Source organism: Erithacus rubecula, assembly GCF_903797595.1.
Source record: "Erithacus rubecula genome assembly, contig: SUPER_Z_unloc_2, whole genome shotgun sequence".
Lineage (NCBI taxonomy): Eukaryota > Metazoa > Chordata > Aves > Passeriformes > Muscicapidae > Erithacus > Erithacus rubecula.
This window is the reverse complement of record NW_027635860.1, coordinates 6,451,576-6,474,946: the sequence shown is the minus strand read 5'-3', so window position 1 is coordinate 6,474,946 and position 23,371 is coordinate 6,451,576. Positions and strand designations below refer to the sequence as shown.

Below are 23,371 nucleotides of genomic sequence, written 5' to 3'. Positions count from 1 at the left end.
CTAAATCTCTCTCATATATCTCTCATTAGGAGAGACTGTGGGGAGTATTGATTCATTTCTTTAACTGAGCTTCAGAAAGAGATCTGAATACCTGGCCACCATGCTGGAGCCAGGTGAATGTGTAAGGAGAAGAAAGTGCAGTAACAATGAGAACAGAGGCGAAAGGAATGAGCAGGAATTTGTAATTTTTCCAAGTTTTGGACAACAGTGGCTTGAAGACCAAGATTTGCTGAGGTACAAGAGAAGGCGGACTTACTTGCAAGTTGTGAAGCTGCAGATGAAGAAGGAGGTCTTAAAAATCTGGAATTAAGACAGCTGAATGAGGAAAATAAGTACAGGCTGCTGACACTGGTGAAAATGATTAAAAGGAACCCTTTCTGTTGTATTAAAAAAGCACAGTGAATAGGATGAAGAGGACTGAAGCTGGTGAACAGCAGAGATAAACAGCCTATGAAGCCATACATGGTACTACATTTAACAGATGGGAGCTATTTCTGTGAATCTTCAAGTGCTTCCCAGACTGATTCCATTGTATCATTGTTGAAAAGAGAAATCTGGCCAGAGAAATAGTTTGAAGAATTCTGTGTGATTTCTTAAATCTTATGTATTCACTGGCATTAAGTTTTGCACTTTTAGGTGGCATTTTGTATGAAGCTTTGTCATGTCTTGATCATAAGGTAATGGTTTCATGTGTTGTTTTTTTTTCATTTACTTTGCATATTTGTTTTATAGATCCCTCTTTTATTGAATATGAAGAAGAAAATTACAAAAGTTATTTTTAAGCCATAAGAAATTGGAAGACAACTTGGGAAAACAGAAATCAAATTAATTTTACAATTATCTAAATTGAGGGAAATTGAGTAATTGGAAATTTTTCTTTAAAAAGATGAAAAGTCAATAAAAATGTTAACCTGAATTTAAGACTAACTAATGAGGTATATAGAAATACAAAATTTAGGCAGCATCAAAGGTTAAGCTTAAGGACTGATCAGGTGCTTAAAGTTGCATCTTTCTTGCACAACATTTTTTTCTGAGCAAGTGGTCTTTGAAGGAGTTTGTGAAATTTTTATTACAATATTGATTTGCTACCTGCCAATTTGAGTTTATGGATGTTAACTCTTACTTAATCCCAGGTAAATTTCATTGTCTAATATTTTTAAACAATTATGAAATGTCTTCATAAGCCTTGACTGCCTCACAAGTATATGCTTTGTGTGGCAATTTAGATAATAAATATTTGTTGAAGTACTGTACATATTAGAAAACAAAGCTTTCCATTCTTTGTTGTAACTCCCATATTTTTCTTCCTCATTCTTTTGAACAATGGTATCTTTAAATAGAGATAAATTTGAGTTCCAATGCAAATAAATTCTTCAGAGGTGATATTCATATGGTTTGTTTATATTAAATTTGTGATACATCAAAAATGATGAACAAAATTTACTTGTTCCTATACTGTAATGCCAGGCTATATACTGACAGGCTGAGAGAGTTGGGGAGTTCAACCTGGAAAAGAGAAGGTTCTGCAGGGAACTTACAGCAGCCTTTCAGTATCTGAAGGGGACTTAGAGCAAGGCTAAGTAGAGGGATTTTTCACAGGGACATGTAGCAGTAAAACAAGAGGAATGGCTTTAGATTGAAAGAAGGAATTCTTATGGTAGATATTGGGAAGAAATTCCTTACTGTGAGGATAGTGAGGCACTGGAGGAACTGGTTGCCCAGAGACATTGTGGATGCCCCATCCCTGGAAGTGTTCAATGCCAAGTTGCATGGAGGTTTGAGCAATCTGGTTTGGTGGGAGGTGTCCCTGCCTATTGCAGGGGAGTTGGAACTCGATGTTTAAGGTCCCTTCCAACCCAAACTGTTCTATGGTTCTATTAATGTGTGATGCATCATGACTCACCTAAACATTTTTTAAATTGGGGAAGCAAGCCGCAGTTCAGCCACATATAATTAAATATCAAGGAGTTGGACTATGTAAGGAAAATAGAAATAGCTTCTGTTTTGAATTGTGAATCAATGCACAAGGTGACTGAGAGCAACCAAAAAGCCGCAGCTGAAACACAGAGCATAGATTTGCTGAATTGCCTTGCTAAGTGGAGGGTCCTGAGGCAGGGCTGGGCAGCAGACACAGAGTGAGGGCACAGGCAGCCAGGCTCAGCCCAGCCCCAGCGGGCGGCAGGGCTGCTGCTGTGCCCCTTCACCCAGGGCTGAGCAGCTCCTGCAGCCCCGTGCTGTGACCTCCCTGTGCTTTCCACATCTCTGCTCTCATCTCCCTCCCAGCTGGGAGCTCAGGCATGTCTGGGATAGGGCCTACAAGTCTCTGTAAACACCTAGGCTATCTCTACACTGAAATTCTCCAAAGAGATAGAGGATAAACAGCAGTAAGTCTAACTTCTGACTCTGTTCATTCTTCAGGCCTTGGCATTCCCAGTTGTAAGGTCACTTGAGTAAACCCATCCTCTTCATCACCATTCTTCTCCTTTTAACCCTTTCCTCTGAACACAAGCAGCACTTATATCACTTTTTGTTCAAGTGTTTTCATAACTGTTTTCACATTGAATCACATAACAAAGCATATCTGATTCTACTTTTCATAATTTCTTCTACTCTTCTCTCCCTTTCAAGGTCACATGCCAACACTTGAGAATCACACTGAGCAGATCTGCTTGTAGCTGCATGGGGAGAATTGGTATAACACAGTCAGTACACAGGATTTCACTAAAATCCTGTTCAGCTTCAAGCTGTGAATTGAAACGAAGCCATTTTTAAAACGAAAAAAATTGTGAAGGCACTCTCCTTAGATAAAAGAGAGGACTGCATTCTCCTCTGGTTACATAGCAGCCATACTTGGCAAGGGCTATGCATTAGCCTTCAGAAAAACTACAGCAGCAGGATGAAAATATTGCAGGCATTTTGACTTTTAGTCTCTTTTGGAAGATTCTATGTTTCTAATTAAAACCCTTGTCAGGGACACAAACTCAGTTACTTCTTACGACAAAATATATCAAATACATATTCACAGTGTAATGTGTATGAAATAAACAATAAACAAAATACAATACCAAAATATCATCCATTCATATTTTTATCCCATTTTAAAATCTTCATAATAACGTCTATAGACATATTGTGCATATTTATATGTACAGAGAGAGTGGCTGAAACTTGTGCATTATTCTACTTTATAAAATTCAGCCTAATCGCGAGTTTGCATTTTTTCTAAGCTTCTTATTTGTAAATGCAAAGAATTCCTCAGTCATCTGCAGTTGATGTTTACTGCCAAGTTGCTGGTATAGGAGCCTCATCTCTGCCTGATGGGCTCCTCTAGTTAATAAATGCTTTTCAGCTCAGCAAATGTGCTCACAGGTGTGTGCATGTATTCACTCTCCAACAGTTTGACTTGTTTGACATTAAATATGTTGGAAAAACCTGATCGTGGTTCTTTCAGTAGAATAAGGAATTCCCAAGCAGGTGCTGATCCTTTTGGTGATGGTGCTCACCTGAAAGGGGAAGGGACATTGGAAGGAAAGTTGTACAGGCTTGGTCTTACTTCTGACATGGAGGCACAGTATGTAGCTGTCCTTTCTTCATGCCCTTCTCTCTGAGCCAGCCAGAGCCATCTGATTAATCTGCTCATGCTTAACTAATTACTGTACTGAGGAGCTGTGTTCAGTGAGATGTGATCTTGACCAAGTCCATAAATGGATAAACGGGCTCCATAGGGAGCCTTGGCAATGGCAGGTACTTACCTTTTCAAATGTGTGGCACAGAAAGCAGTTTAATTCCATGATAAACCACCCTCACAGTAAGGAAGTAAAACACTTTGTAACACTCAATACAGCATACACATGCGTATCTGTGCACAAAGTAATAGTCTCTTGTCTTTTCATCTCTTTTTTTCTTCTTCCCCATCTCCACTATAACCATTCCTCTAAAATTTTTCATACGCTACTTGGAACAATGCAAAACATTTAAGATATAATAATAAAAATCAGTGAACAATGTATATTTTCTGAGATATTTTATTTAGATCTGTCATAAATTTTTTTACCATGTTCTTATGCCTCCCTTAGGACTAGTAGCTCTTCTGGGTATCTGAGAAAATAGTGAAGAAAATCACTTTTCTGTAAGCTTAACAAACATCTAGAGAAGTCTGTTAGCCACCTAATGAAATTATAGAAAGCAGAGCAACAGAAACCTCCAATTTCATCAGCATTATGTGCTGAAGTTGGTAGCACAAGAGGATTTCTGCAGGATATAAATACATAGCTAAAGGGCATGATGATTTGTTTTTAAAATAACCAAACTACAAAAATATGAGGCACAAGCTTTAAAATTCTGGAGAAAATAACAGATTGGACAAATCCTCTGCTTCTTTGTGTCTGGTTTCAGCTGTATTAGAGTTAGTTTTCTTCTCAGTAGCCTGCACAATGCTGTGGTCTGGATTTAGCATGAGAATTATGCTGGTACCACACTGAGGTTTCGTTGCTCCTCTTGCCTGCCTTAAGGCAAGGACCTTCCAGCTCCCCGTGCCCTGCCAGCCAGCAGGTGCACTGCAGAGGGGAGCACCTGTTCAGCCAGGACAGCTGACCCAAACTGGCCGATTTTGGGCCATGGTATACCGTACCATGAAAATCATACCCACTATGATATCATAATCCAGCAGGAGTTTTATCATCCAGAGGATGCTGGAGGGTGGGTTTGGGCATCAGTGTACTGAGCAATTGCATTGTGCATTGCCTCTCCCTCTCAGGTTTTATTCCCATCTCTCTGTTTCTCACCCTCTCCTTTCCATTGCTATTGTTATTGTCATTTGTTTTATTAGTTTTTGGTTGTTTGTTGTTTTTTTTTTTGTTAACATCATTGCAGCCATTAAAGTGTTCTTATCTTAACCCTTGAGCTTTTAATTTTTTTTCCTGATTCTCTTCTCTGTCACACCATGGAGGGGCTGAGAAGAGCTGTGGCCATCTGGGGTTAAGTCACAGCACTACAATTCTTTATTTTCTGATCCATCGTGCAACCTGACTTCAGTTACACAGAGTTATGGTAGGTAGTTTAGTCTATAAATATATGCTTAAAAATTTGACCTGCTTCTTATGCTGCTTGAAACCTCAGATTCTAACTGCTTCATGTTGTCATGTTATAGACACTATCAAAATGCTTCTATTAATTTAATTTTCAATATAACAGTTACATTGTTGCAGCTGTATTTGAATAGGCAGTACAACAGATGTTTCAGTTTGTCTCTAGAGACAAAAAAGATATCTAAATAAATTATACAGTAATAATAGAGTTCATTTTTGAAAGTTGGGGGGTTTTTAGTTTAAAATATTGCATAAAGGAAGAATTGCTTTTTATACTTTGCATATTTTGGTAAAATAACTTTAAATATTTGATGTATTCATAGTGAAGGACAATCAAACTTAGAATCACATATATACATTGAGTCACTATGGTGTACTTTTGGAACTTGGTAATTAGAAACCAAGATTTATTCTAAGTCAGAAATAAAAACAACTTAGAAGATGAGGAGTTTATAAGCGTATAATTCATCTGTGCATGATCAGGAATTTGGAAATCAGGAATTATCAGAACTCATAAATACCAGGTGTTAGTAGATTGGGGTTTTTTATATATCTGTTTGATTTTCCCCTTTGCTTCCCCTTCCTTGCTGTTGTTCTTTTTGTCTTTGTTTCTTTTCCAAAATATTTCTAAACATAGTGTATCAGCATGCATTATTTTGATGGGTGTAAATTGCAACTTCATTTTAACTCTGTACCTTTTGGAAGTCTAGTGCACAATTGCCTAGCATATGTGTACTTGTAGCACTCAACTTTTAATTGTTCCGCAGTCAGATCTAGTTAAGCCCTTATGTTTTCTTTCCTATACTAATAGTACTTGAGACAGCCAGTTCTTACTAGTGATCTCTGGTCCATCAGCAATTTCCAGCTGGTTAGTTTGTCTGCTTAGTCACTGATATATAATTTGAGGAGTATTTTCTCCTTAGCTTAAATGCTGTATCATGTTTAATTTCTCTTTATTCTTTTCTTTGGTACTGCTTTTTTCATGTGATTCCCAAAATTACTACTTCTGTTATGCTATGGCCACTGTGCCCTTTCCTGAAACAACTGTTAATGTGCAGCCTAAACAAGTCTATGGTGATTAATAGACTTCAGGTGCTTCCAGCTGCTTCTTCTACCAGGTATATAGATGCTGTTCCTTCATGTTACCAAGTGGTCAACTTTGAGGACAGGTGTTCCTTTTCTTTGGAAAAACTTGGATACTGCTGCCTCTTCAGTGATTTTTGTGAGAGATAACTTATTAGCAGAAGCAGGTCAGATGCCTTTGGTGACAGACAGTGGTAATGGGTAGCAGTGGTTGCTGACAGAGCTGACTGATGCTGGGATGCTCCTGGGGCTTCACATCCCCTGGTCCTTCTCTCAGCAGATCTCTGAGGAAAGACAGAAGTGTGTACAGTATGCTGATAGGAGTTCTGTGGGAGGAAACAAGTTTGCCCCATGGTAGAGTTGCAGTTTCTTTCACAGGCTAATCTAATAGTATTATGTAAATCTCTTTCTGTTGGATTAGTGTAATTTTAAAAAGGAAAGTAGTCAAACAAATAGTAAAAGTAGTTGAATCTCAGTACATTGTGTTTTCAGAGCTGTGTGCTGAATATAAAATTTTTAAATAGGAGAAAAATGCCTACATGTGAGAAACATACCAAGACATCTTATTACTCTAATGGCAACGTAATACCTTTTTTTTACTCCTACTCCCATTAAACTTTGGAATGCAGTCTTCAGAAGATGGCATAGAAAATTGCCCCATTCTTGATCTGTTGTGGCAATTACTAGAAAATTGTTCCCTTAGGGTTACTTGACAATTCAGTGTCCAGCTTAGAACTATTTCACCAGGTCCTTGGGACAAAACTTTTACTCCTCACAGAATAAACTAGCTGGGAAGAGCTGGTTCAGACAGCTGGGAGTGGGAAGGAATACAGGGTGTTTGCCACCCCTAATCACTGTCATCATCCTTGTGGGAAAAAAAAGAAAGTACTTTTTTGTGTTTTCCCTTTGATTCTAAACCAAATGTCTCTGTATTTAAAACTTTCTTAATTCATGCTAATGAGTAGTTGTTTTGTGATCCCATTAAGCACGGACCAATAAAAGTTGACATATAGGGGCTTTATTGGTGCTTCTATCCCCTATCTGTATAACTTTTGCTTATTCATATATTTATTGTGAAGAGCAGTGTGTCTCATGATGTAAAAAGGATGCAGATATGTCATGATAAGGTAATGGGTAAGTACTTGTTCTGAAGTGAGTCTGAAAAATCACTGGATGTGGATGTATGCCAAGTGTCCCACAAAGAGTAGGTTTAGGGTAGTAATTAAGGGCTGGTTGAGTTAAGGATTGCAAGATCACAAAACAAATTACTGTTATTAGCAGAAGTATTTGTTCTTAAATCAAGCTGTCATCCTGTCTTGCTGTTTAACCTGATTCTGCTATGTGGAGAGGAATGATGTCAGATACTTTATTAAGTGTGAATTTGTGATTTACTTTGGGGAGAGGGTGCAGAATGGTTAGTGCAATTTCCTTCTAAAATGCAAGTCATTTTTTTACTCCATGCACTTTAAATCAAACCTAAAAAACCAAGGGAACTTCAAAAACTGAAAGACTGTTCTGGCTTTGAAGGTGCTGTGTGAATGAATGCCGAATCTGAAAACATAAGGTAAATGGGAAGATATTACTGGATATTGTGTGAGTGTTAGCCCATGAAAAGCTGATTTATATCAGCTAGTCCTTGCAGTACTCCAAGGGGCAGCCTAGTAAATACATTTTGATTTACACATCTCCTCTGCTGTTAAAACAGGAGCTTAGAGGGAGTTGTAAAATGGTGTGGTCTAGGGATCACAGGCATGAAACAGCCTCTTTGATTGCAGCTTAAGTGGGATCTGCGTGTACAGCGTTTAATAACAAACACCTAATTGTGCAGTTGTGTGCTGAATAAATACCACAACAGCAACAATAAGAAGGTTACTTGGTGTATAACTGGCACTTACTCAAGGTACTTATCAGTTGATAACTTTCTTACAGTCTTGAGCAGTGTCAAAGATTTTTGGAGCTTTACCTCCTGTGGATTTACCTGTGGATGAGACCAATCTTTAAAGTCATGCGTTTAAAACAATGTGTTGGACTTCTGTGAACACTTTTATATTGAATAGTGATAGAACAGGGCATCCTTCCAACATATTGTTGTGGGCAGAGAAAATAGTGAAGGACTGAAAAAAGTAAATTGCATATCTCAGAAGAGAGATGATCTACTTGTCTTATGTAGCTCCCTTTGTTCCAGGAGATCAACCTCATCCTGTAATGTCATAGTTGACCCATTGCCAAAATAAGATTAAACAGTCTTAGCCCTAAAGGCATCAGCAAAGTGAAGTGGCTTTGGGGAATGATGCAATTTAAATATTAATAATACTATGTAAAAATCATCAGGTCAGTAAAACCCAGAAAACTTTTAATCCCCACAAACTTTTATAATTAAATCTTCTTGGATATCAGAATATATTATATGTCTCTATAGTTCAGATTTATGTTTTTCCTTTTTTACTCCAGAGCTGCTGTTAGATGTAATTTTGGTTTTAATATTATATTTTGGGAGTTATTGTTTCTGGGTTTGTTTAATTTGCATTGTAGGTATTGGGTAGGGATTACGGGGGAGGGGGGGAGGTGGGTGGCGAGGGGGGAGGGTTGTTTCTTTTTTTGTGTTTGTTTGTTTGTTTATTTTCCATAGTGAAACAGTAGCTTTTGCTAAACTTAGAGGCAGAGCATCAATAAGAAAGTAGTTAGCCATGCAGCATGCAAGCCTATGGATGAATCATAAGCAGAAATATTTTTCTTCCTCTATCAGGCACTTCAGACTTCTAGCCTGAAAGCCAGCCAGGTGGTCAAAAGACAAACAGCAGCTTTTGACTTCCTTGTGATCCATGAGCTTGAGTAGCTGTTTGGAATTGTGATGATGTCTGCCTCTGTCTACTACTCCACTTTGTTGTTTCTCTGAAACTGTGAATCTTCTGCAAAACTGACTGCTTCTTAAATAAAGCTTTGTATCTCTAAGGAGATGTGCAGGCTGTGGGAGAGTGTGAGACAATCACTTGCTTTTCTTCCTGGAAGCAAGAGCCAGAAAGGCTGTGTTTTCAGTCTAGCAGTGCAAATACCTCTACTCTGGCAGTGCAAAATTCCCAGACCTTGGAGATGAAATTCAGTTTTTGTGAAGTTGGACTGCACCAGGCAGAGAAGGCTGATGATCTTTGGACACCTTGTCTAGCTCTCTGCTGCCAGTTTAGGATGACACAGATATTCCAGAGGTCTGTGCTTTCTCTTTCCATCACATATGAATGTCTTACATGTCAAAGAGCATCTCTGATAACATCAGCAGGCCAAGTCTGGGCACGTGAAGCAGGTTTTCCAGGCTGTGTGTCATGGATGGATATGGCATGGTCTGAAGCACTGCTCTGTCCACTGCAGTTTGTAATAATAATGTAGGAGTTCCCATATAGCAAATCTGATCCTTGAAAACTTTGTGCAGAGTTAGGGCTGGGTGAAATTTAAGGCAAAGTTATTTTTCATGCAGCTAACATCTTCTCACAAGTTAATGAATTTATTTCATTAAACAATGAAGAATTAACCTTGAATGGTGATCGTAACACTGAAATAAATCTAAACCTCAACTTGACCTAAGACTCCTCTCAAAGTTTACTTCTCTCACAATGCTTGACTGCATTCAAAGATTTCCTAGGCAGTGGTGGCTGCTCCAGGGTGTCTTTCTAGGAGTTCATATGAGAGGTGCTCTTTGCCCTGCCCTTCTATGAGTGCCTTGCCCAAGTGCATGTCCCAGTTCAAGACAGTGTGTCACTGTGTGTGATCAGCACAGCAATGATGGCATGAAATGTATGGCTCCGAATGCTATATGGCTGTTCAAATTGTCAAACCTATTAGGGCTAGCTCTGATTTAACTGCTGTTCTAAGTCTGCTTTAGAGAACAGCTCTTCTTTAGTTAACAGGGTAGGCTAAGTTCAAAAAATGTTCTCATTGGTATCATTCTGTACTTCTGTGATTCCTTCATTGGTGAAAAAAGCAGGAGCAGAATTTCTTGAGAATCTTCAACAAGAAATTAGGGACACTTAAGAGAAAAACCATTTTAGAAATCCTGTTTTTTCTTTAAGTCCACATTATACTGCTGGAGATTTCTGATCTAGATCAGTGTGTACATCTAGCAACAGCAGACTTGTACATAAATGATAACGTGCTGGAGTCAGCAGCTTCCTTCAGTTTCTTCTGGTTTGTAGCACCAACACAGGTTTTGTTTCTCAGTGCCTCTGTACTTTTCTCATCTTCAAACTTGTACTTAACAAGATGATAAGTAACTAATTCTTGATACTATTCTATTTAGTCAGTGCTTTAAAAATCAAAAGCAGTGTCATGAAATCCAGTTTCGTTTTAAAAACTTTTAAAAAGAACCTTGACAATAGAATAAAGTGAATATTGAGAAATCATTGAGATTGTAAGAAAGTACTAATTGTCTCAGCTGCAGAACAAAGAAAAAATATTCAACAAGCGTATGGGAGGAGAAATCCAGAAATCATTACTTTTGCCCAGTAATCCCCAGTGCAAATATTTGTCAAAAATCCAGTGGTCCCCACTGATAAGGTGTTGCCTTTTGCTTACATGCTGAAATGTGTACATTTTTGTGATGCAAAAGCCATATCTTAAATTACCTTTCCTGCCTCTTCTAGGTTTTTTTCAAGTGTTATTCTAGATGTCATAAAGAGCAGTAGTATACTTAGGTCAAGCAGAGTTAAAAGCTGATTTCCCCCCATCACAGTAAACAGGATGCTGTTAACTCTAAATTTTCTTCAGCTGAACTCTCATCATCCCTTTTTCTTTTAGTGGGCAGTTTGCTGTGGTGAAAAAATGCCGCGAGAAAAGTACTGGTCAGCAGTTTGCAGCAAAATTCATCAAGAAAAGGAGAACCAAGTCCAGCCGCCGTGGAGTAAGCCGGGAAGATATCGAGAGAGAAGTTGGCATACTGAAAGAGATTCGGCATCCTAATGTGATCACGCTCCATGATGTCTATGAGAACAAAACAGATGTCATTCTTATTCTGGAGCTGTAAGTAACTTCCTTGTCACCCCAAAAGGAAAATACATAATAGCCTTAGAAATCTTAGTTTCTAAGTCAGTATTACAGCTTCCTGATATCTACATATATTTTTCACTCTGAATGCACTACAAAGTTTAAAAAAAAAATCAGCATATTTAGGATTTATTTTTTCTGCTTTTTACTGTTGATGTTATGGATCCAAAAGAATAGCCTGGAACTAAATGAACTGATTTGAAGATCAGAGCACAGGAAAATAGAGATTCTAAGCAGAGATTAGTTTAGCAAAATTTACTGTGTTGGTGTAAAGTGTCCTCAGTGAATTCTTTTTCTCATTTTTTAGCCCACATAAAACAGAACAGAATTTTCCCAGTTCTCTCTTGTTGAAATGAGAACTGAACTTTCATACCACTTCATACTGGTTTAGTTCCCAATTTTTCATCCAATGTCAATGCTAATAAAAGTAGGTAATATGTCAGCAGAGACTGCTTCTGCATTTTTTCAAGTCTGGCCTTCAGTTCCTTAAAGACTGCAACTGTAGGAGTTAAGTTTTACTCACCTGTTAAGAGTTTGTCAGTGCCTGCTGCTGGAATGTGCATATCTTTACACAGATGGCATGCCTGGCACTTCATTATTGCCATACCTGCTCAGTATCAGTTACCATGCTTTAGAGTAAGAATTTCATGTAAGCAGAAGACTTAGGTACCAGAAGGTACCAGAATCTTGGGCAGCATTTGTGTCTTTTTCTTGGCTGTTCATGTTTCTTTTCTTATGTAGGTTTTACCTCTTCCTGTTTATTAGCTTTGATAAATGGTATTTCTACATTATAAAGATACTTCAGTGTTGCATGGTTTCAGTAAGGTGTAGATTTACTGTATAGACTTAAAAAGAAAACTGGGAAGTAGCTTTTGGAGTTCCATTTTTTCCAATGGTCTAAATGTGCATGATACGACTTTGTTATGTTTATGCAAACATGTTTTTACACTTCCAGTTCAGCATGTGATGGTTTATTGTAATAGTTGTAGTCTGGGTTGGTTTTTTAGTTACATTTGTATACACTTGGGTTAGTTTGCCAAATGTGGATAATTTAAACAGGTATTTTTTTCCAAACTAAATTATCATCCTATATAAAGTTCCTTATATTCTTGCTGTTTCTGGGTTTTGTTCAGAGTTCTTTGAAGTATGGCATGAATACACTGCAAAATTAGTGTGATGCTTCTTCCTCTCCCCACTTGATACTAACTCTTGTGTTCTCTTGCTCTATAACCTCACTGTCAGAGTGTTGTTGCTTCTGCAGCTCCTTCTGCTCTGAAATCTATCCAAATGAAATCAGGCCAGTGTCTGTACTTGAAAGCTGTGAGGGAGACTTGCTAATCATGGCCATGGTAGGAGGGATGGACTGCTCCACCCATCCCCACTTCTCACATGGAATAGGAGCTCTTTTGGCAGCAAAGTTGCTGTGTGTGTGTGTCAGTGTGTACCCATTGCTGTCCATTGAGCTGAAGAATGACAATCTGCATATTTCATAAGCTTGATGGCAGGAAGCTCAGCAAATTATTTGCATTGCAATTTAGGTAATTGTTTTGTGAGGTGAGCAATCCCTATATAGATTCAATTGGAAATTTTTTTTCTTCAATTTTTCAAACTGCTTCATGAGTCTTTCAAGTTAAAGAAGTGCTATTTTGGATATCACAAAGGTAACGCATTTATTTATTTAGGCAGTCAAAGAGGAAAAGATGACATTAGCAATCCCTTTGTAAATTTGAATATGCTAACTGCTACAAAGTTTTTTCGTTCTCAAAATCACCATGATGTTACATAAAGCTATTGAATAGAGAGGATTGTCATTTTAATCGCATGCCTAGACATTAAATATGTAATCCTTTTTCTCTAACGCTCTAATAGTCATATTTTGCCTAGGGACCTACCCTCTTGACAGTCTTTGTTATTTTATTTCATACAAACAGAAATAAAGCTGAAATCTCATTAAGCAACCTGTTTTGCTGTCCTCAGAATCTACCCTAAGTGTCTATTTTGGATTCTGATTAGAACATAATATGTTTCCTGGCACCTGTGTTCTGTTCTGGCTACAATAATGAGACAGTATACCACACAGAAACAAAATTCTGTATCACTGAGAAACTGCAGCTGCCCTTTTGTTGCCATATGTCAACATGCACAGTCCCAAGGCAACAGGGTCTAAGGCCTGTTCACTATTGATTTTTATTTTGTGATTCATCACAAGTTTGCTGTATTGCATACAGACTCCTAAACGTTTCACTTACTAATTGCCTTACTAACTGGCAGTTTCTCAGAGGTGAGCAATTGGCTGGACAAGGGGAAACAGCATCAAACTGAAAGATGGTACACTCAGATTGGATATTATGAAGAAATTCTTAACTGTGAGGGCGGTGAGGCACTGAAACAGGTTGGCCAGAGGAGTTCTGCTTCTCCATTCTTGGAAGTGCTCAAGGCCAGGTTGGGTGGGTCTCGCAGCAGCTTGGTCTAGTGGGAGGTGACCCTGCCCATGGCAGGGGAGGTGGAACTTGGAGATCTTTAAGGTCCCTTCCAACACAAACCATTCTCTGATTCTGTTCAAGGTCATGATTTATATGCAGGAATAGGTGAGCAAGTGGTTAATTATTGCAGTGGCCAAGTAGGTCCTCACAGCACCAAATACAAAACAGAGCTACTTTATCCACATAGGTGTTTGGAATTTTTCCTTTCAACTGCCTTGTATCAGGAAACGATTTACCAAAAAACCCAATTTCTATGGAACATTTAAATCATGAAACTTTAAAAACCAAATCCTTCCTTAGAAGATTTAGCCTCCACACACAAGCATGAGATATCCTTGAAGAACCTTATTTTATTGCAATCTTTTAGTATATTTAGAGCATTTAGCAGTATTTCCATAACTCTGTGTCTTAGTGACAAGTGTCTCCTTGACCTGGAAATAACCTTTTTAATTCTCACTCTGTGGACTCTTTCATCATCTTGAAAGGAATGTTATGCATGTTACGTACAAACTGAAGCCAGCACCTTTTCCTCATTTAACTTAAAACCATAATAGTTTTTTGGGTTTTCTTGCTTTTATCACACAAATAATTGAATTTGTCAGAATTTCATAGTGCATTTTTCTATCCAGCTGCAGCAATTAGAGTCTGTTATATGTTAGCAGTACTAAGCTATTTCTAGTGAGCTCTGCTGAAACTATCACTTTTTCAGGCTTCACAGACTAGAAAACACAGATGTCTCTGCACAGTGATAATTACTTTTTTTTCCACAATCATGTTTTGCATCTACTTGGTTCCTCTTTTTCTGGCCTTGGATGCATAATTTCTCTTTTCCATTTTATTTTTTCTTTGATTTTATTATGTCTTTATTTAGACTGCAGCTATAAAATATACTCAGATTGTGGTTCTTTGTGGAACCTTGGTTTCTTGTAACGCTAAAAATAAATATTTTCACCCTATGTTGTATAGTAATTCCTTAGAATTCACAAAAGAAATGCAAGTGGTCTCTTTTTTTAAAATGACTTGATAGCAATTCCTGACTCCTTTTACTTGGAAGTTGTGGATGGCGTGCTTACTTTTCTTTGCAAAACACAAAACTTCATTTCTGAATTTCAAATCTTAATTTAAGATGGTTAGCTCTTGCAGCATTGTTCTGAGTGATTATCTGTTTTATAAATTTTTAAAAAATAGAAAGCATTGAAAATATTAGAAGCATTTGTGCTTCTAAATACTAGGATTTGTACTTCATTTGAAAGCATAAGCTTTCTTTTAAACATTGCATCACACTTTGTTGGTAGCTTCATATTATTAATCAAAATAGAACAGAGCAAGGAGGGGATGATACATCCTTGTATAAAAATTATGATAATTTCCTTAGTTGATCATTGAACAGTAAATAAGAGCAAATAATTTTGAACTCTTTAAATTCCTCTTCTATCTTATTGGGGCTTTAATTTAATTTTTTACAGAGGGTTATAGCCTGTCTTTCAGAGAAGTTTGAAGCCTTCCCAACATTGTTTTAATTTTTAGTTGTCTTTTGGTAGAAATATCTCTGAGATTTTTGTTAATTTTACCCATAAGTACGTAAGAAAGTTATTCTCCAGAGGCTTTGCACTGAAATTTGAGAGGAAGATTAAATATTTGCTGCTTCTCAGATGTAATTGGCAGTGAGCAGACCTGTGACACTAATTTGTAGATCTTGTGCCACCTTTGGACTTCTAAATCCTAAATTCCAGGCCCACAGATGGATGCACAGAGAATCTGTAGACAGGTTAGAACAAAGGCTTGACAGGGCTGAGAGGACAGGATCTAGAGCTGGTGTGACTCTGCCACACAGTGAGCACGTCTCAAACGGAGCATTGATTTCCATGTGCTGCAGTCCCTGAGCAAAACCATTGCCTCTCTTTTTTGCCAAACCTGAATGCTCCTCATATATTAAATTTAAATGTCACAGGCACCATGCTCTGGGCCAAGGTAACCACCTATCCAGACTCCAGCACTTCAGGAACTTCAGTGATGAAAACCTAAGGTACCAGTGGTATTTGATGAAAGATTCACTGGAGTGTTCAGGTGTCCCCCCCACACTTAGTGGGACTTAACTGCTTAAATTATAGTCCAGGTTTTGGTGTGTGTGTTCTAGCTGGCCATTGGGGCCAATGCTTCTTGTTCAGCATACCTGAAGAATTCAGGTACACTAAAGAGAATATTTGATGACAATTGATGTCTCTAATAGAAGTTGGACAAATGAAAATGAAAAGCCGTGGTGATGCTAGGATATGTCTTCATTTTTCTGGTAGCTAGATAAAGAAAAATTGAATATTGAGTTGCAATATTGTTCAGTCAGTAGGTAATTTAATGAGCTAGCAGCCCTGTTCTGCTGTTTCAAAATGTTTGGTACACTTGGTACTTATGAGGAGTGGGTTGGTAACTGCACAATTCATAAAGGCAGTGAAATGAAGTGGATGTAAACCCCCTTATTCTTACATAAAACAGAGGCAGTAATATATGGGTCCAGTCTTGGGCTGACAACTGCATGACTGGCTGTCATACAAGACACATTTGATCTCAGAACCCCTAGGGAAAACACTTCTCTTTACAAGTTGACGTTGATAGAAGAAACATTTGGACTAGAGAAGAATTCAAATATTTATCAATTTGCATCTGGTTTAAAACTGGAATAAATTGATGGCATGGTTCTTTAACTTAGTTTATGTTGTTTTGAAATCTAAGCAAGATAAATGTTTCTTCAAGGGGTTTGGGCCTAGATTTTAGGGTTCATTTGTAGATTTTAAAATTCATTAGAAATCCTTAGATAATAATTAATTATCACTTAGGTACTATTGCATAATAAGCAGTGTGATCATGGCATATGACTGAGTCATTATGAGGTGACCATGCTGACTCTGAAGGTTAATTGATTCTAAGTTCCCTGAGTAGGTTCCCATAATTACTTCCTCCGAGATCTGGTGATAGTTCTGCAGTAAAGAAAGCCTGGCAACTTGCAAAAGCACTATCCAGAAATCCTTTTTCCATGGGCGTGATGTATTTTATTTCCCAGAGGGAGGTGTGTGGGTTGCAATCACATCTGTCAACCTTCCTTTCAGAAGGCTGGGAAATGCTTTTACCACTGTTGCACTTTATAAGAAAGAAAGCAGTCAGCTGAAAGCTTTAATTTATTTCTCTCATTTCAGGAAAGCTAGCACTTCTGCCTAGAAGTATCAGTGAAATAATACATGCCAGTTTTGCTTTTAATGAAAATGTTTATACAAAATACTTCTAAAAACATGTGCTCTGCTACTTTAAAACAGTATAAAAAGTCATGTTATAATGATGAGATAGATTTACTTAACCCATACAACTTTCTGTGTTATAACATGGTCAATAATATACTAGAATTAGGTGGAATTAAGATGTGACTGCTGCAAATTACAAACTCCTATTTTATTGAGCATGATACTTGAACAACATATTATGACTGCAAAATTATGACTTAATTTAAACATAAACAGAAAGGTTTTATACAGGAACATTAATGAATTTATGCTTTAGAGGAAAACAGTTTGTGAAAGTGAACATGGAGGCTTTGCATAAAGAATTTAGCTGTGACTTGTCTTGTAATCAAGTTTCTCCATTAAACTGAATGGGTATAAGTTGCTGTCCATCCTTTACGTACTGGCATTTTGGCAGTTAGAGTTCTCTTAGGGCACAGAAGAGCTGATCAGGAAGCTGTCTGGTAATTCCTACCAGCAAACAGAGAAATTTAACAGAGGGAAGCTCTGTGCTTCCTGGGTATGCCAGGTAGAGATACTCCGAAGTCCTCCACAGGAAGATGCACTAGTGCTTGGTGAACCTGTCACCTCCACTCCGTGCATCTTTATCCTGTTGGTGATTGGGAACAGCAGTCTCTCAGATGTTGGTTGTGTGGCCCCTATGTAGAGGCCCAGAGGCAGACTGGGAGCAAGTTTGTGTGGCTTGGGAAACCAATTCCATTGTCTGGTGTCAGTCAGATTTCAGCAAGTGTTTGTGCATCAGCATCCCCAAAGCTAATTTAGAAACAAGGACCCTTTGTAATGGAGGTGGAAGCAGTGAACTTCTTGGTGGAATATGATGTTCAAAAAGACTAGTCAAAAAGGCTGATGTATGGAATTACCTGTGCCACCTCCTTTATATTCACACTGCTTCTATACGTGTGATGGGATATCCACATTAGTGGAATGGGGCTCTCTCCTTGCCTTCTGCCTCCACTTTTGAAGGTGATGCTAGTTTATTAACACATGCAGTATTTATGTATTGTGGGACTCTGTTACACTGGTTGAGGCACAGGACTGAACTCGACAACCCAACAGCATTTTAGGAGACTTATGAAGGCTGCAGTAGCTTACACATAAGTGTATTTACTGGATTCTTCTAACCCATTTTTTCATCTGTGATATCTGGAAGTCTAGTCAAGATCATCTAGTTATTCTACATATATAATTTAATTACAAAGTCTGTGAAACCCATCTTTGTTGATAAATCTGAGGACATTGCAATTCAGTCAATTAATTGTGGGAGCCAAACTTGTGACATATGTTGAGTATATACCTGTATTAACCCTCCATGGGTCACCTGAAGACTGTCTTGCAGTGGTACCATGGGTTTTAGTGTGCCCATGGTAGTACAGCTTAAAATAAGATCTTTGTGAGTCAGCAAAAGGCTAGGGAATAATCTGTCTCCTGACAAGCATGAAGAGGAAGCTGAAAAATACAACCTCCCATGGGCACATGTGTCACTGCCTTACACCTGTGAGAAGGGCCTCCGTAGGAGGTTGCCTGGTGCAGAGGGGCCTTTCTGGGAAGCCAGACACTTCTGAGTTTCCAGGTGAAGTTCCTTATGCATGCCAGGATAACCTTTTGCTCATCACTGCTATAAAAGCCCGTTTCTCTTGTGCTTTGTGTCCAGCTAGATGGGCACTGTGCTTGCCAGCTATGGCAGCGCTGCAGGGGAGAACACGGGAGAGCTCGGCTTCCGAGCTCGCCCCCACAGCTGAGGAGCTTCCAGCAGAGAATTCACAGTGGCCCCCCTGAGGTGAACCCACGCAGGATCTCCTCCTAGACATGGAGAGCGAGATGTGTAACGTGAGGGGGCACACCAAAGTCCCACGGAGCAGAGGTACAGCTGCTGCTGGAACACTTTGAGTGCGGTACAGCTCATCCCTCCTCTCTCGCCTACTCGCTCAGCACGGGCTGCCAAGTCACTTACGGTAACAGTGCTCAAGCATCAAAGAAGCACACAACAGATTGGAAAAATCTAACGCTTTTGCTAGTGAACTTTCAGTTTTACAAAAGGAAAAAAAAAAACATTTCAAGCCTTTTATCTTCTTTATCTTTTATCTCTGGCCCTCAGTTTTGAGATTTGCCGACACTAGATATATTATCTGTGAAATACAGATAACATTTTATTGCATACAATGGTAAGGCTTATGGTGTGTCATTAAAGAAATGTCACTACAATTACCTGTGGTAAAGACAGAGGAATAGTACTCAGCAGTACTCAGAATCAGAATAATTGCAGATAAGAAAAGAACTGAAGAGGCGCTTTCTATTTTACACAAATGCAGATATCTTGAAAAGTTGCAAACTTTAGGAATTAAATCATTTTTTGAGCATCTATAAGGAATGTGTATAATCAGTGATAATCATAGATGACTATCAAGTTTCATGACTTTATGTCTTTAAAATGCCAACAGGAGTAAGAGCAAGCTTTGCCAGCCTTGAAAGTAGCACCCCCTGGGTGAGTGTCACAGTCTATTTGAGACTGCAGGGTGGACTGCACAGTTCTTGGACAGGACGTGGCTGCAAGCGCCTGCCTGAGTACTCCTCTTGTATTTGTGATGGCTGATGAATGATCTAAGCACCAGCAGGAGCTTTTGCAGGGTTTCCAGCTGCTTGAAAAGCGGGACCAGATGCAGTGTTTTGGAGCAGCCTTACAAGCTCTGCCTCAGCGAGGATCCATCCTCTCTGGTTCCCCAGACTGTGATAGCTAGCCCGGTGCCAAACGATGCTGAGTGCACACAGGGGATGGGTTTTGCTGTGGCTGCCTGCTCCATGTGGCAAGGCTGTGCTGCAGTCCACAGCCACTCAACAAACTGCAGCCAACATCCCCTTGTAAACACATGGGAGCAAGCTCCACGTGATGCTAAGGCCTTTAGCCCAATAATCAGAAATTAATGTCACCATTCAGTGCCGACCTCAGAGATACTGACGTTAGCCTGAAAATATTCTTTTATTTTTTTTGTAGTCAGAAGCACACAATGAGAGAACATACATGTGTGTCCATTTGGAAGGTGCTTCTGACCAGTCTCTGTAAAATAACAAGTTGGATTTAATCATTAGGAATTCCATTTTAATGTCTCTACAACAACAAAAAATCATTAAAATGACCTCTCATCCTTGCAGTCTATAATTCTTATATTTTAATGGCACTTTGTTTCAATAATTGCTTTCATGCAGAAAATATTACAACACAAATAATACTCAAAACAATACTCTCATTATTGTCTAGGCAGCTCAATGAAAGCTCCAAGAACTCATTAAAATACACTTTTTGTGCAATTTGCATTACAATAATGCAGATTAAGTCTCTCAAAAAGTAGACATGATAAAGAAGTCAAATATATTTCCAGAAATTTGCCCAAACTATTTACCTATTATATGTTAATCGCCACCTTATGTTTCATAATCAGAGCTTTAAATCATGAACAGATTCTTTTCTTTCCCTGCAGAAAAGCAATAAAAATTAGGGTGCACTTTCTGAATTTGTTTCAATATCATTACAATGAAAAACACAGGGGGTATTATGACCATTTTTGCAATCTTTACGACTTTTCTAAGTAATACCTCTGCTTTCACAGATGGGAAAGGTAGTTTTCCACAGTGGGCAGTCATACGTCTTTCAGCTGAAGGGTGTTTCTCTGTCATTTGGGAATAGCTGTAGTTCTATCACTTCAGTATCTCTTTATGCTGTTGACTGAGTCGAGCTGTTTGTCTGAGCTGAGGGTCATCTTCTCTTTATACTTCCCTCTCTCTCAAATGCAAAAATCCAGATATGCTTATGTACCCTGTCTTACCTCTTTTCTTTCTGCTGTGGGGTTAGAGCACTTGCTGGAAACAGTCTTAAGGGCGTTTCATTGGAGAAAAGGTAACGTCGTGTTAGAGTACAAAAAAAATGTAAGTGCTGTATGTAATACAGTATTTCAAAAACAGAATCTATTTTAAAAGAGTTGGATGTTGTGGGGAGTTTAGAAACTAAATAGTAGGACCACTGCCCATATATATTTCGAAAGAAGCTTTTGTTCTTTGCTTCTCAGTGAGGGTATAAAAATCTGGTGTTTTACCGATACGAGCCAATTCATGTTTTATTTTCTAGATAAAGTAATATCCCATTTTGTTAATATGTTTTGAGACTTGTTACTTCATATTTTATTTTATTATTTTAAATAGACAGACTGTAGGAGGCTTTTACTTCACTTAAATTTAAATACTGTTAACCATATTTGTTTGGCTTTTCTAAACTTTTTCTGTCTGAAAGTAAGACTCTTTTTACTGTATTCTTTTCAGGGGGAGGGAAGGAATTACTCTTTTGGGTATAGAATTAAGTGATTTTCATCATTTTTTCTGATATTTGGAACATTTAAAGCATCTGGATCAGTTTCAAGGCTTTTCAAGGTTTGAGGACAGCTGTACTAAAAGGAACCCACTGGTCAAAGCAAGCTTGTTAATAAGTCTGCTTCTGCTCTCCAAGTGTTGCAGGTGGGGAGCTCTTCGACTTCCTGGCTGAAAAAGAATCTCTCACGGAGGAGGAAGCCACAGAATTTCTCAAACAGATACTTAATGGCGTTCAGTATCTCCACTCTCTGCAAATTGCCCACTTTGATCTTAAGGTGTGTTGAACAGATAAAAACTTTAACAACTGTAAGCAGCATCTATTAAAGTGCTTTGTAATTCTAGCCACAAGTCATTCACCATGCAGATCTTGGCCACAGTTTTGTTTTGCTAGCTTGTGTAGATGGGGGAAAGCTCAGCCATCAGAAAGAAGATACTGAACTGTAAATAGTTCCCGTCTGTTTCTAACATAAAATTCTTCAGGGGAAATGGCACCTTATGACAAAATTAAACCATTCTGAGAAAACAAACCTGAAATAAAAATGAGGAATATGGTGCTTTTTTTAATGTGAAAGAGATCTGGGTGAAGCATTCTGACCTAGATGCCTTTTTCAACTGTTTTTTTTTTTTAGGCTGTTAATTGAAACTGCAGTGAGTTAAGTACAAGGATTTTTGTGGAGCAAGCAGCAGATTTCCACTTCTGTCTTTTTCCTTTTTGTGACTTTTCAGTTTGTTTTCAGAAAAGTTGTTGATTGCATCCTTTTAATAATGAAAGCAGAGTTTTTTGTATCTAAACTCTGCAGCTGCTTTCCATTGTTTGTGTTTCAGGATCTTTTCCCCCATAAGATTTTTTTTTTTTTTGAAAGGTAGACAGCTAAGCATTCCCTGAAGTCTGCTGAAGTGGGCAGCTATGTCTACAAGAGAAAAACAAGGCATGACTATTTCATTGCAATTGAAATGTAGTTCTGAAAGGGGGATGAGGTAAGGAAGGGAATGTATTTCAGAGTAAGCATACCTTTTCCAGTTTCATCCTCATCACCTTAGTAATATATTTGGCCTTTGTATGACAGTCAGCAAGAGAAAAGATTACAAAGCTAGAAAAGAATGTATTTCTTAGAGTATCAAATGTGAATTTTCGCCAACATCTTTGTAATTGAACGAGTCATCCTTGGATACGCTGGATACCAAAAATTTGTGCAGTAAAGTAGGCAGCAAGGTCCAGACCAATAAAAGTATGTAGTAGAAATGCAGGGAGGAAATAAAGAAAATTACATTTACACGTATCAGGTCCTATGATTAGGAAAAAAAGGTAAAGGAAGGTCACGATGAAGAGCTGTTCTTAATGACTCCAGAAGCCCTGAACACTCTGAACAGGATGGATGTAGCTACAGGACCTCTTCAGAGCACACCAGCTTGTGGAAATAACGACATGGAGACTGAGTAGCTGTTTCTGCATGCTTGTTAAGTGATGCAGTGTAGAAACACCCCTTTGCTGATAATCCTGACATTTTATCTTCTTTGTTCTGCCTTTGCAGATTTTGAGGTAAAGTAATGTGAAGTCTGTCTTTTAAAATAAGCTAGAAAAGATGGGAGAACCTGCTATTTTTCCTTTCTTAGATATATATATGTTGGGCCTTAAAATCTGGGAGCTGAATCACTCCAGAAATTTCCCTGGAAGATCCAAAGGCAAAAAGATACAGCTCTCTGATTGCATTTATGGTGTGAAAGAAACCTCTTTCAGGGACTAATGTAAACCAAACCTGGTAACTAGATTATAGGGTTTTGTTTCCTGCAAGCTTCCAGCAGTGCTGGAATGGCTGTAGAGCATGGCCTGCGATCTTTACTGGATGGCAGTGTGTTTGCTTAGGATCAGTCCACATGAAAAATGAAAATATGGTATCCTCAAGAAGTAAACTCTTGGCCGTGTGGAAATCATAGTGCTCCAGCATCAACAGGAAATCCTAATTTACTGTAGTTAGCTTCTAGCGTATGTTAGATCATAATAGGAAAAGACAGGATTTTTCTGTCTAAAGCACAATTCAGGTGT

The 23,371-nt window shown here is 38.4% G+C and overlaps 1 protein-coding gene across 2 annotated transcripts in view; it reads left to right on the top strand.

The window, feature by feature from the left end:
• DAPK1 (death associated protein kinase 1) overlaps positions 1 to 23,371 on the top strand; it is an 83,725-nt gene that overhangs the window by 28,172 nt on the left and 32,182 nt on the right. For both annotated transcript variants that reach the window (XM_079330932.1, XM_079330931.1), the window contains exons 3-4: positions 10,956 to 11,177; positions 21,464 to 21,602. In XM_079330932.1, coding sequence (XP_079187058.1) covers positions 10,956 to 11,177; positions 21,464 to 21,602 — 361 coding nt within the window. The remainder of the gene's footprint in view (positions 1 to 10,955; positions 11,178 to 21,463; positions 21,603 to 23,371) is intronic.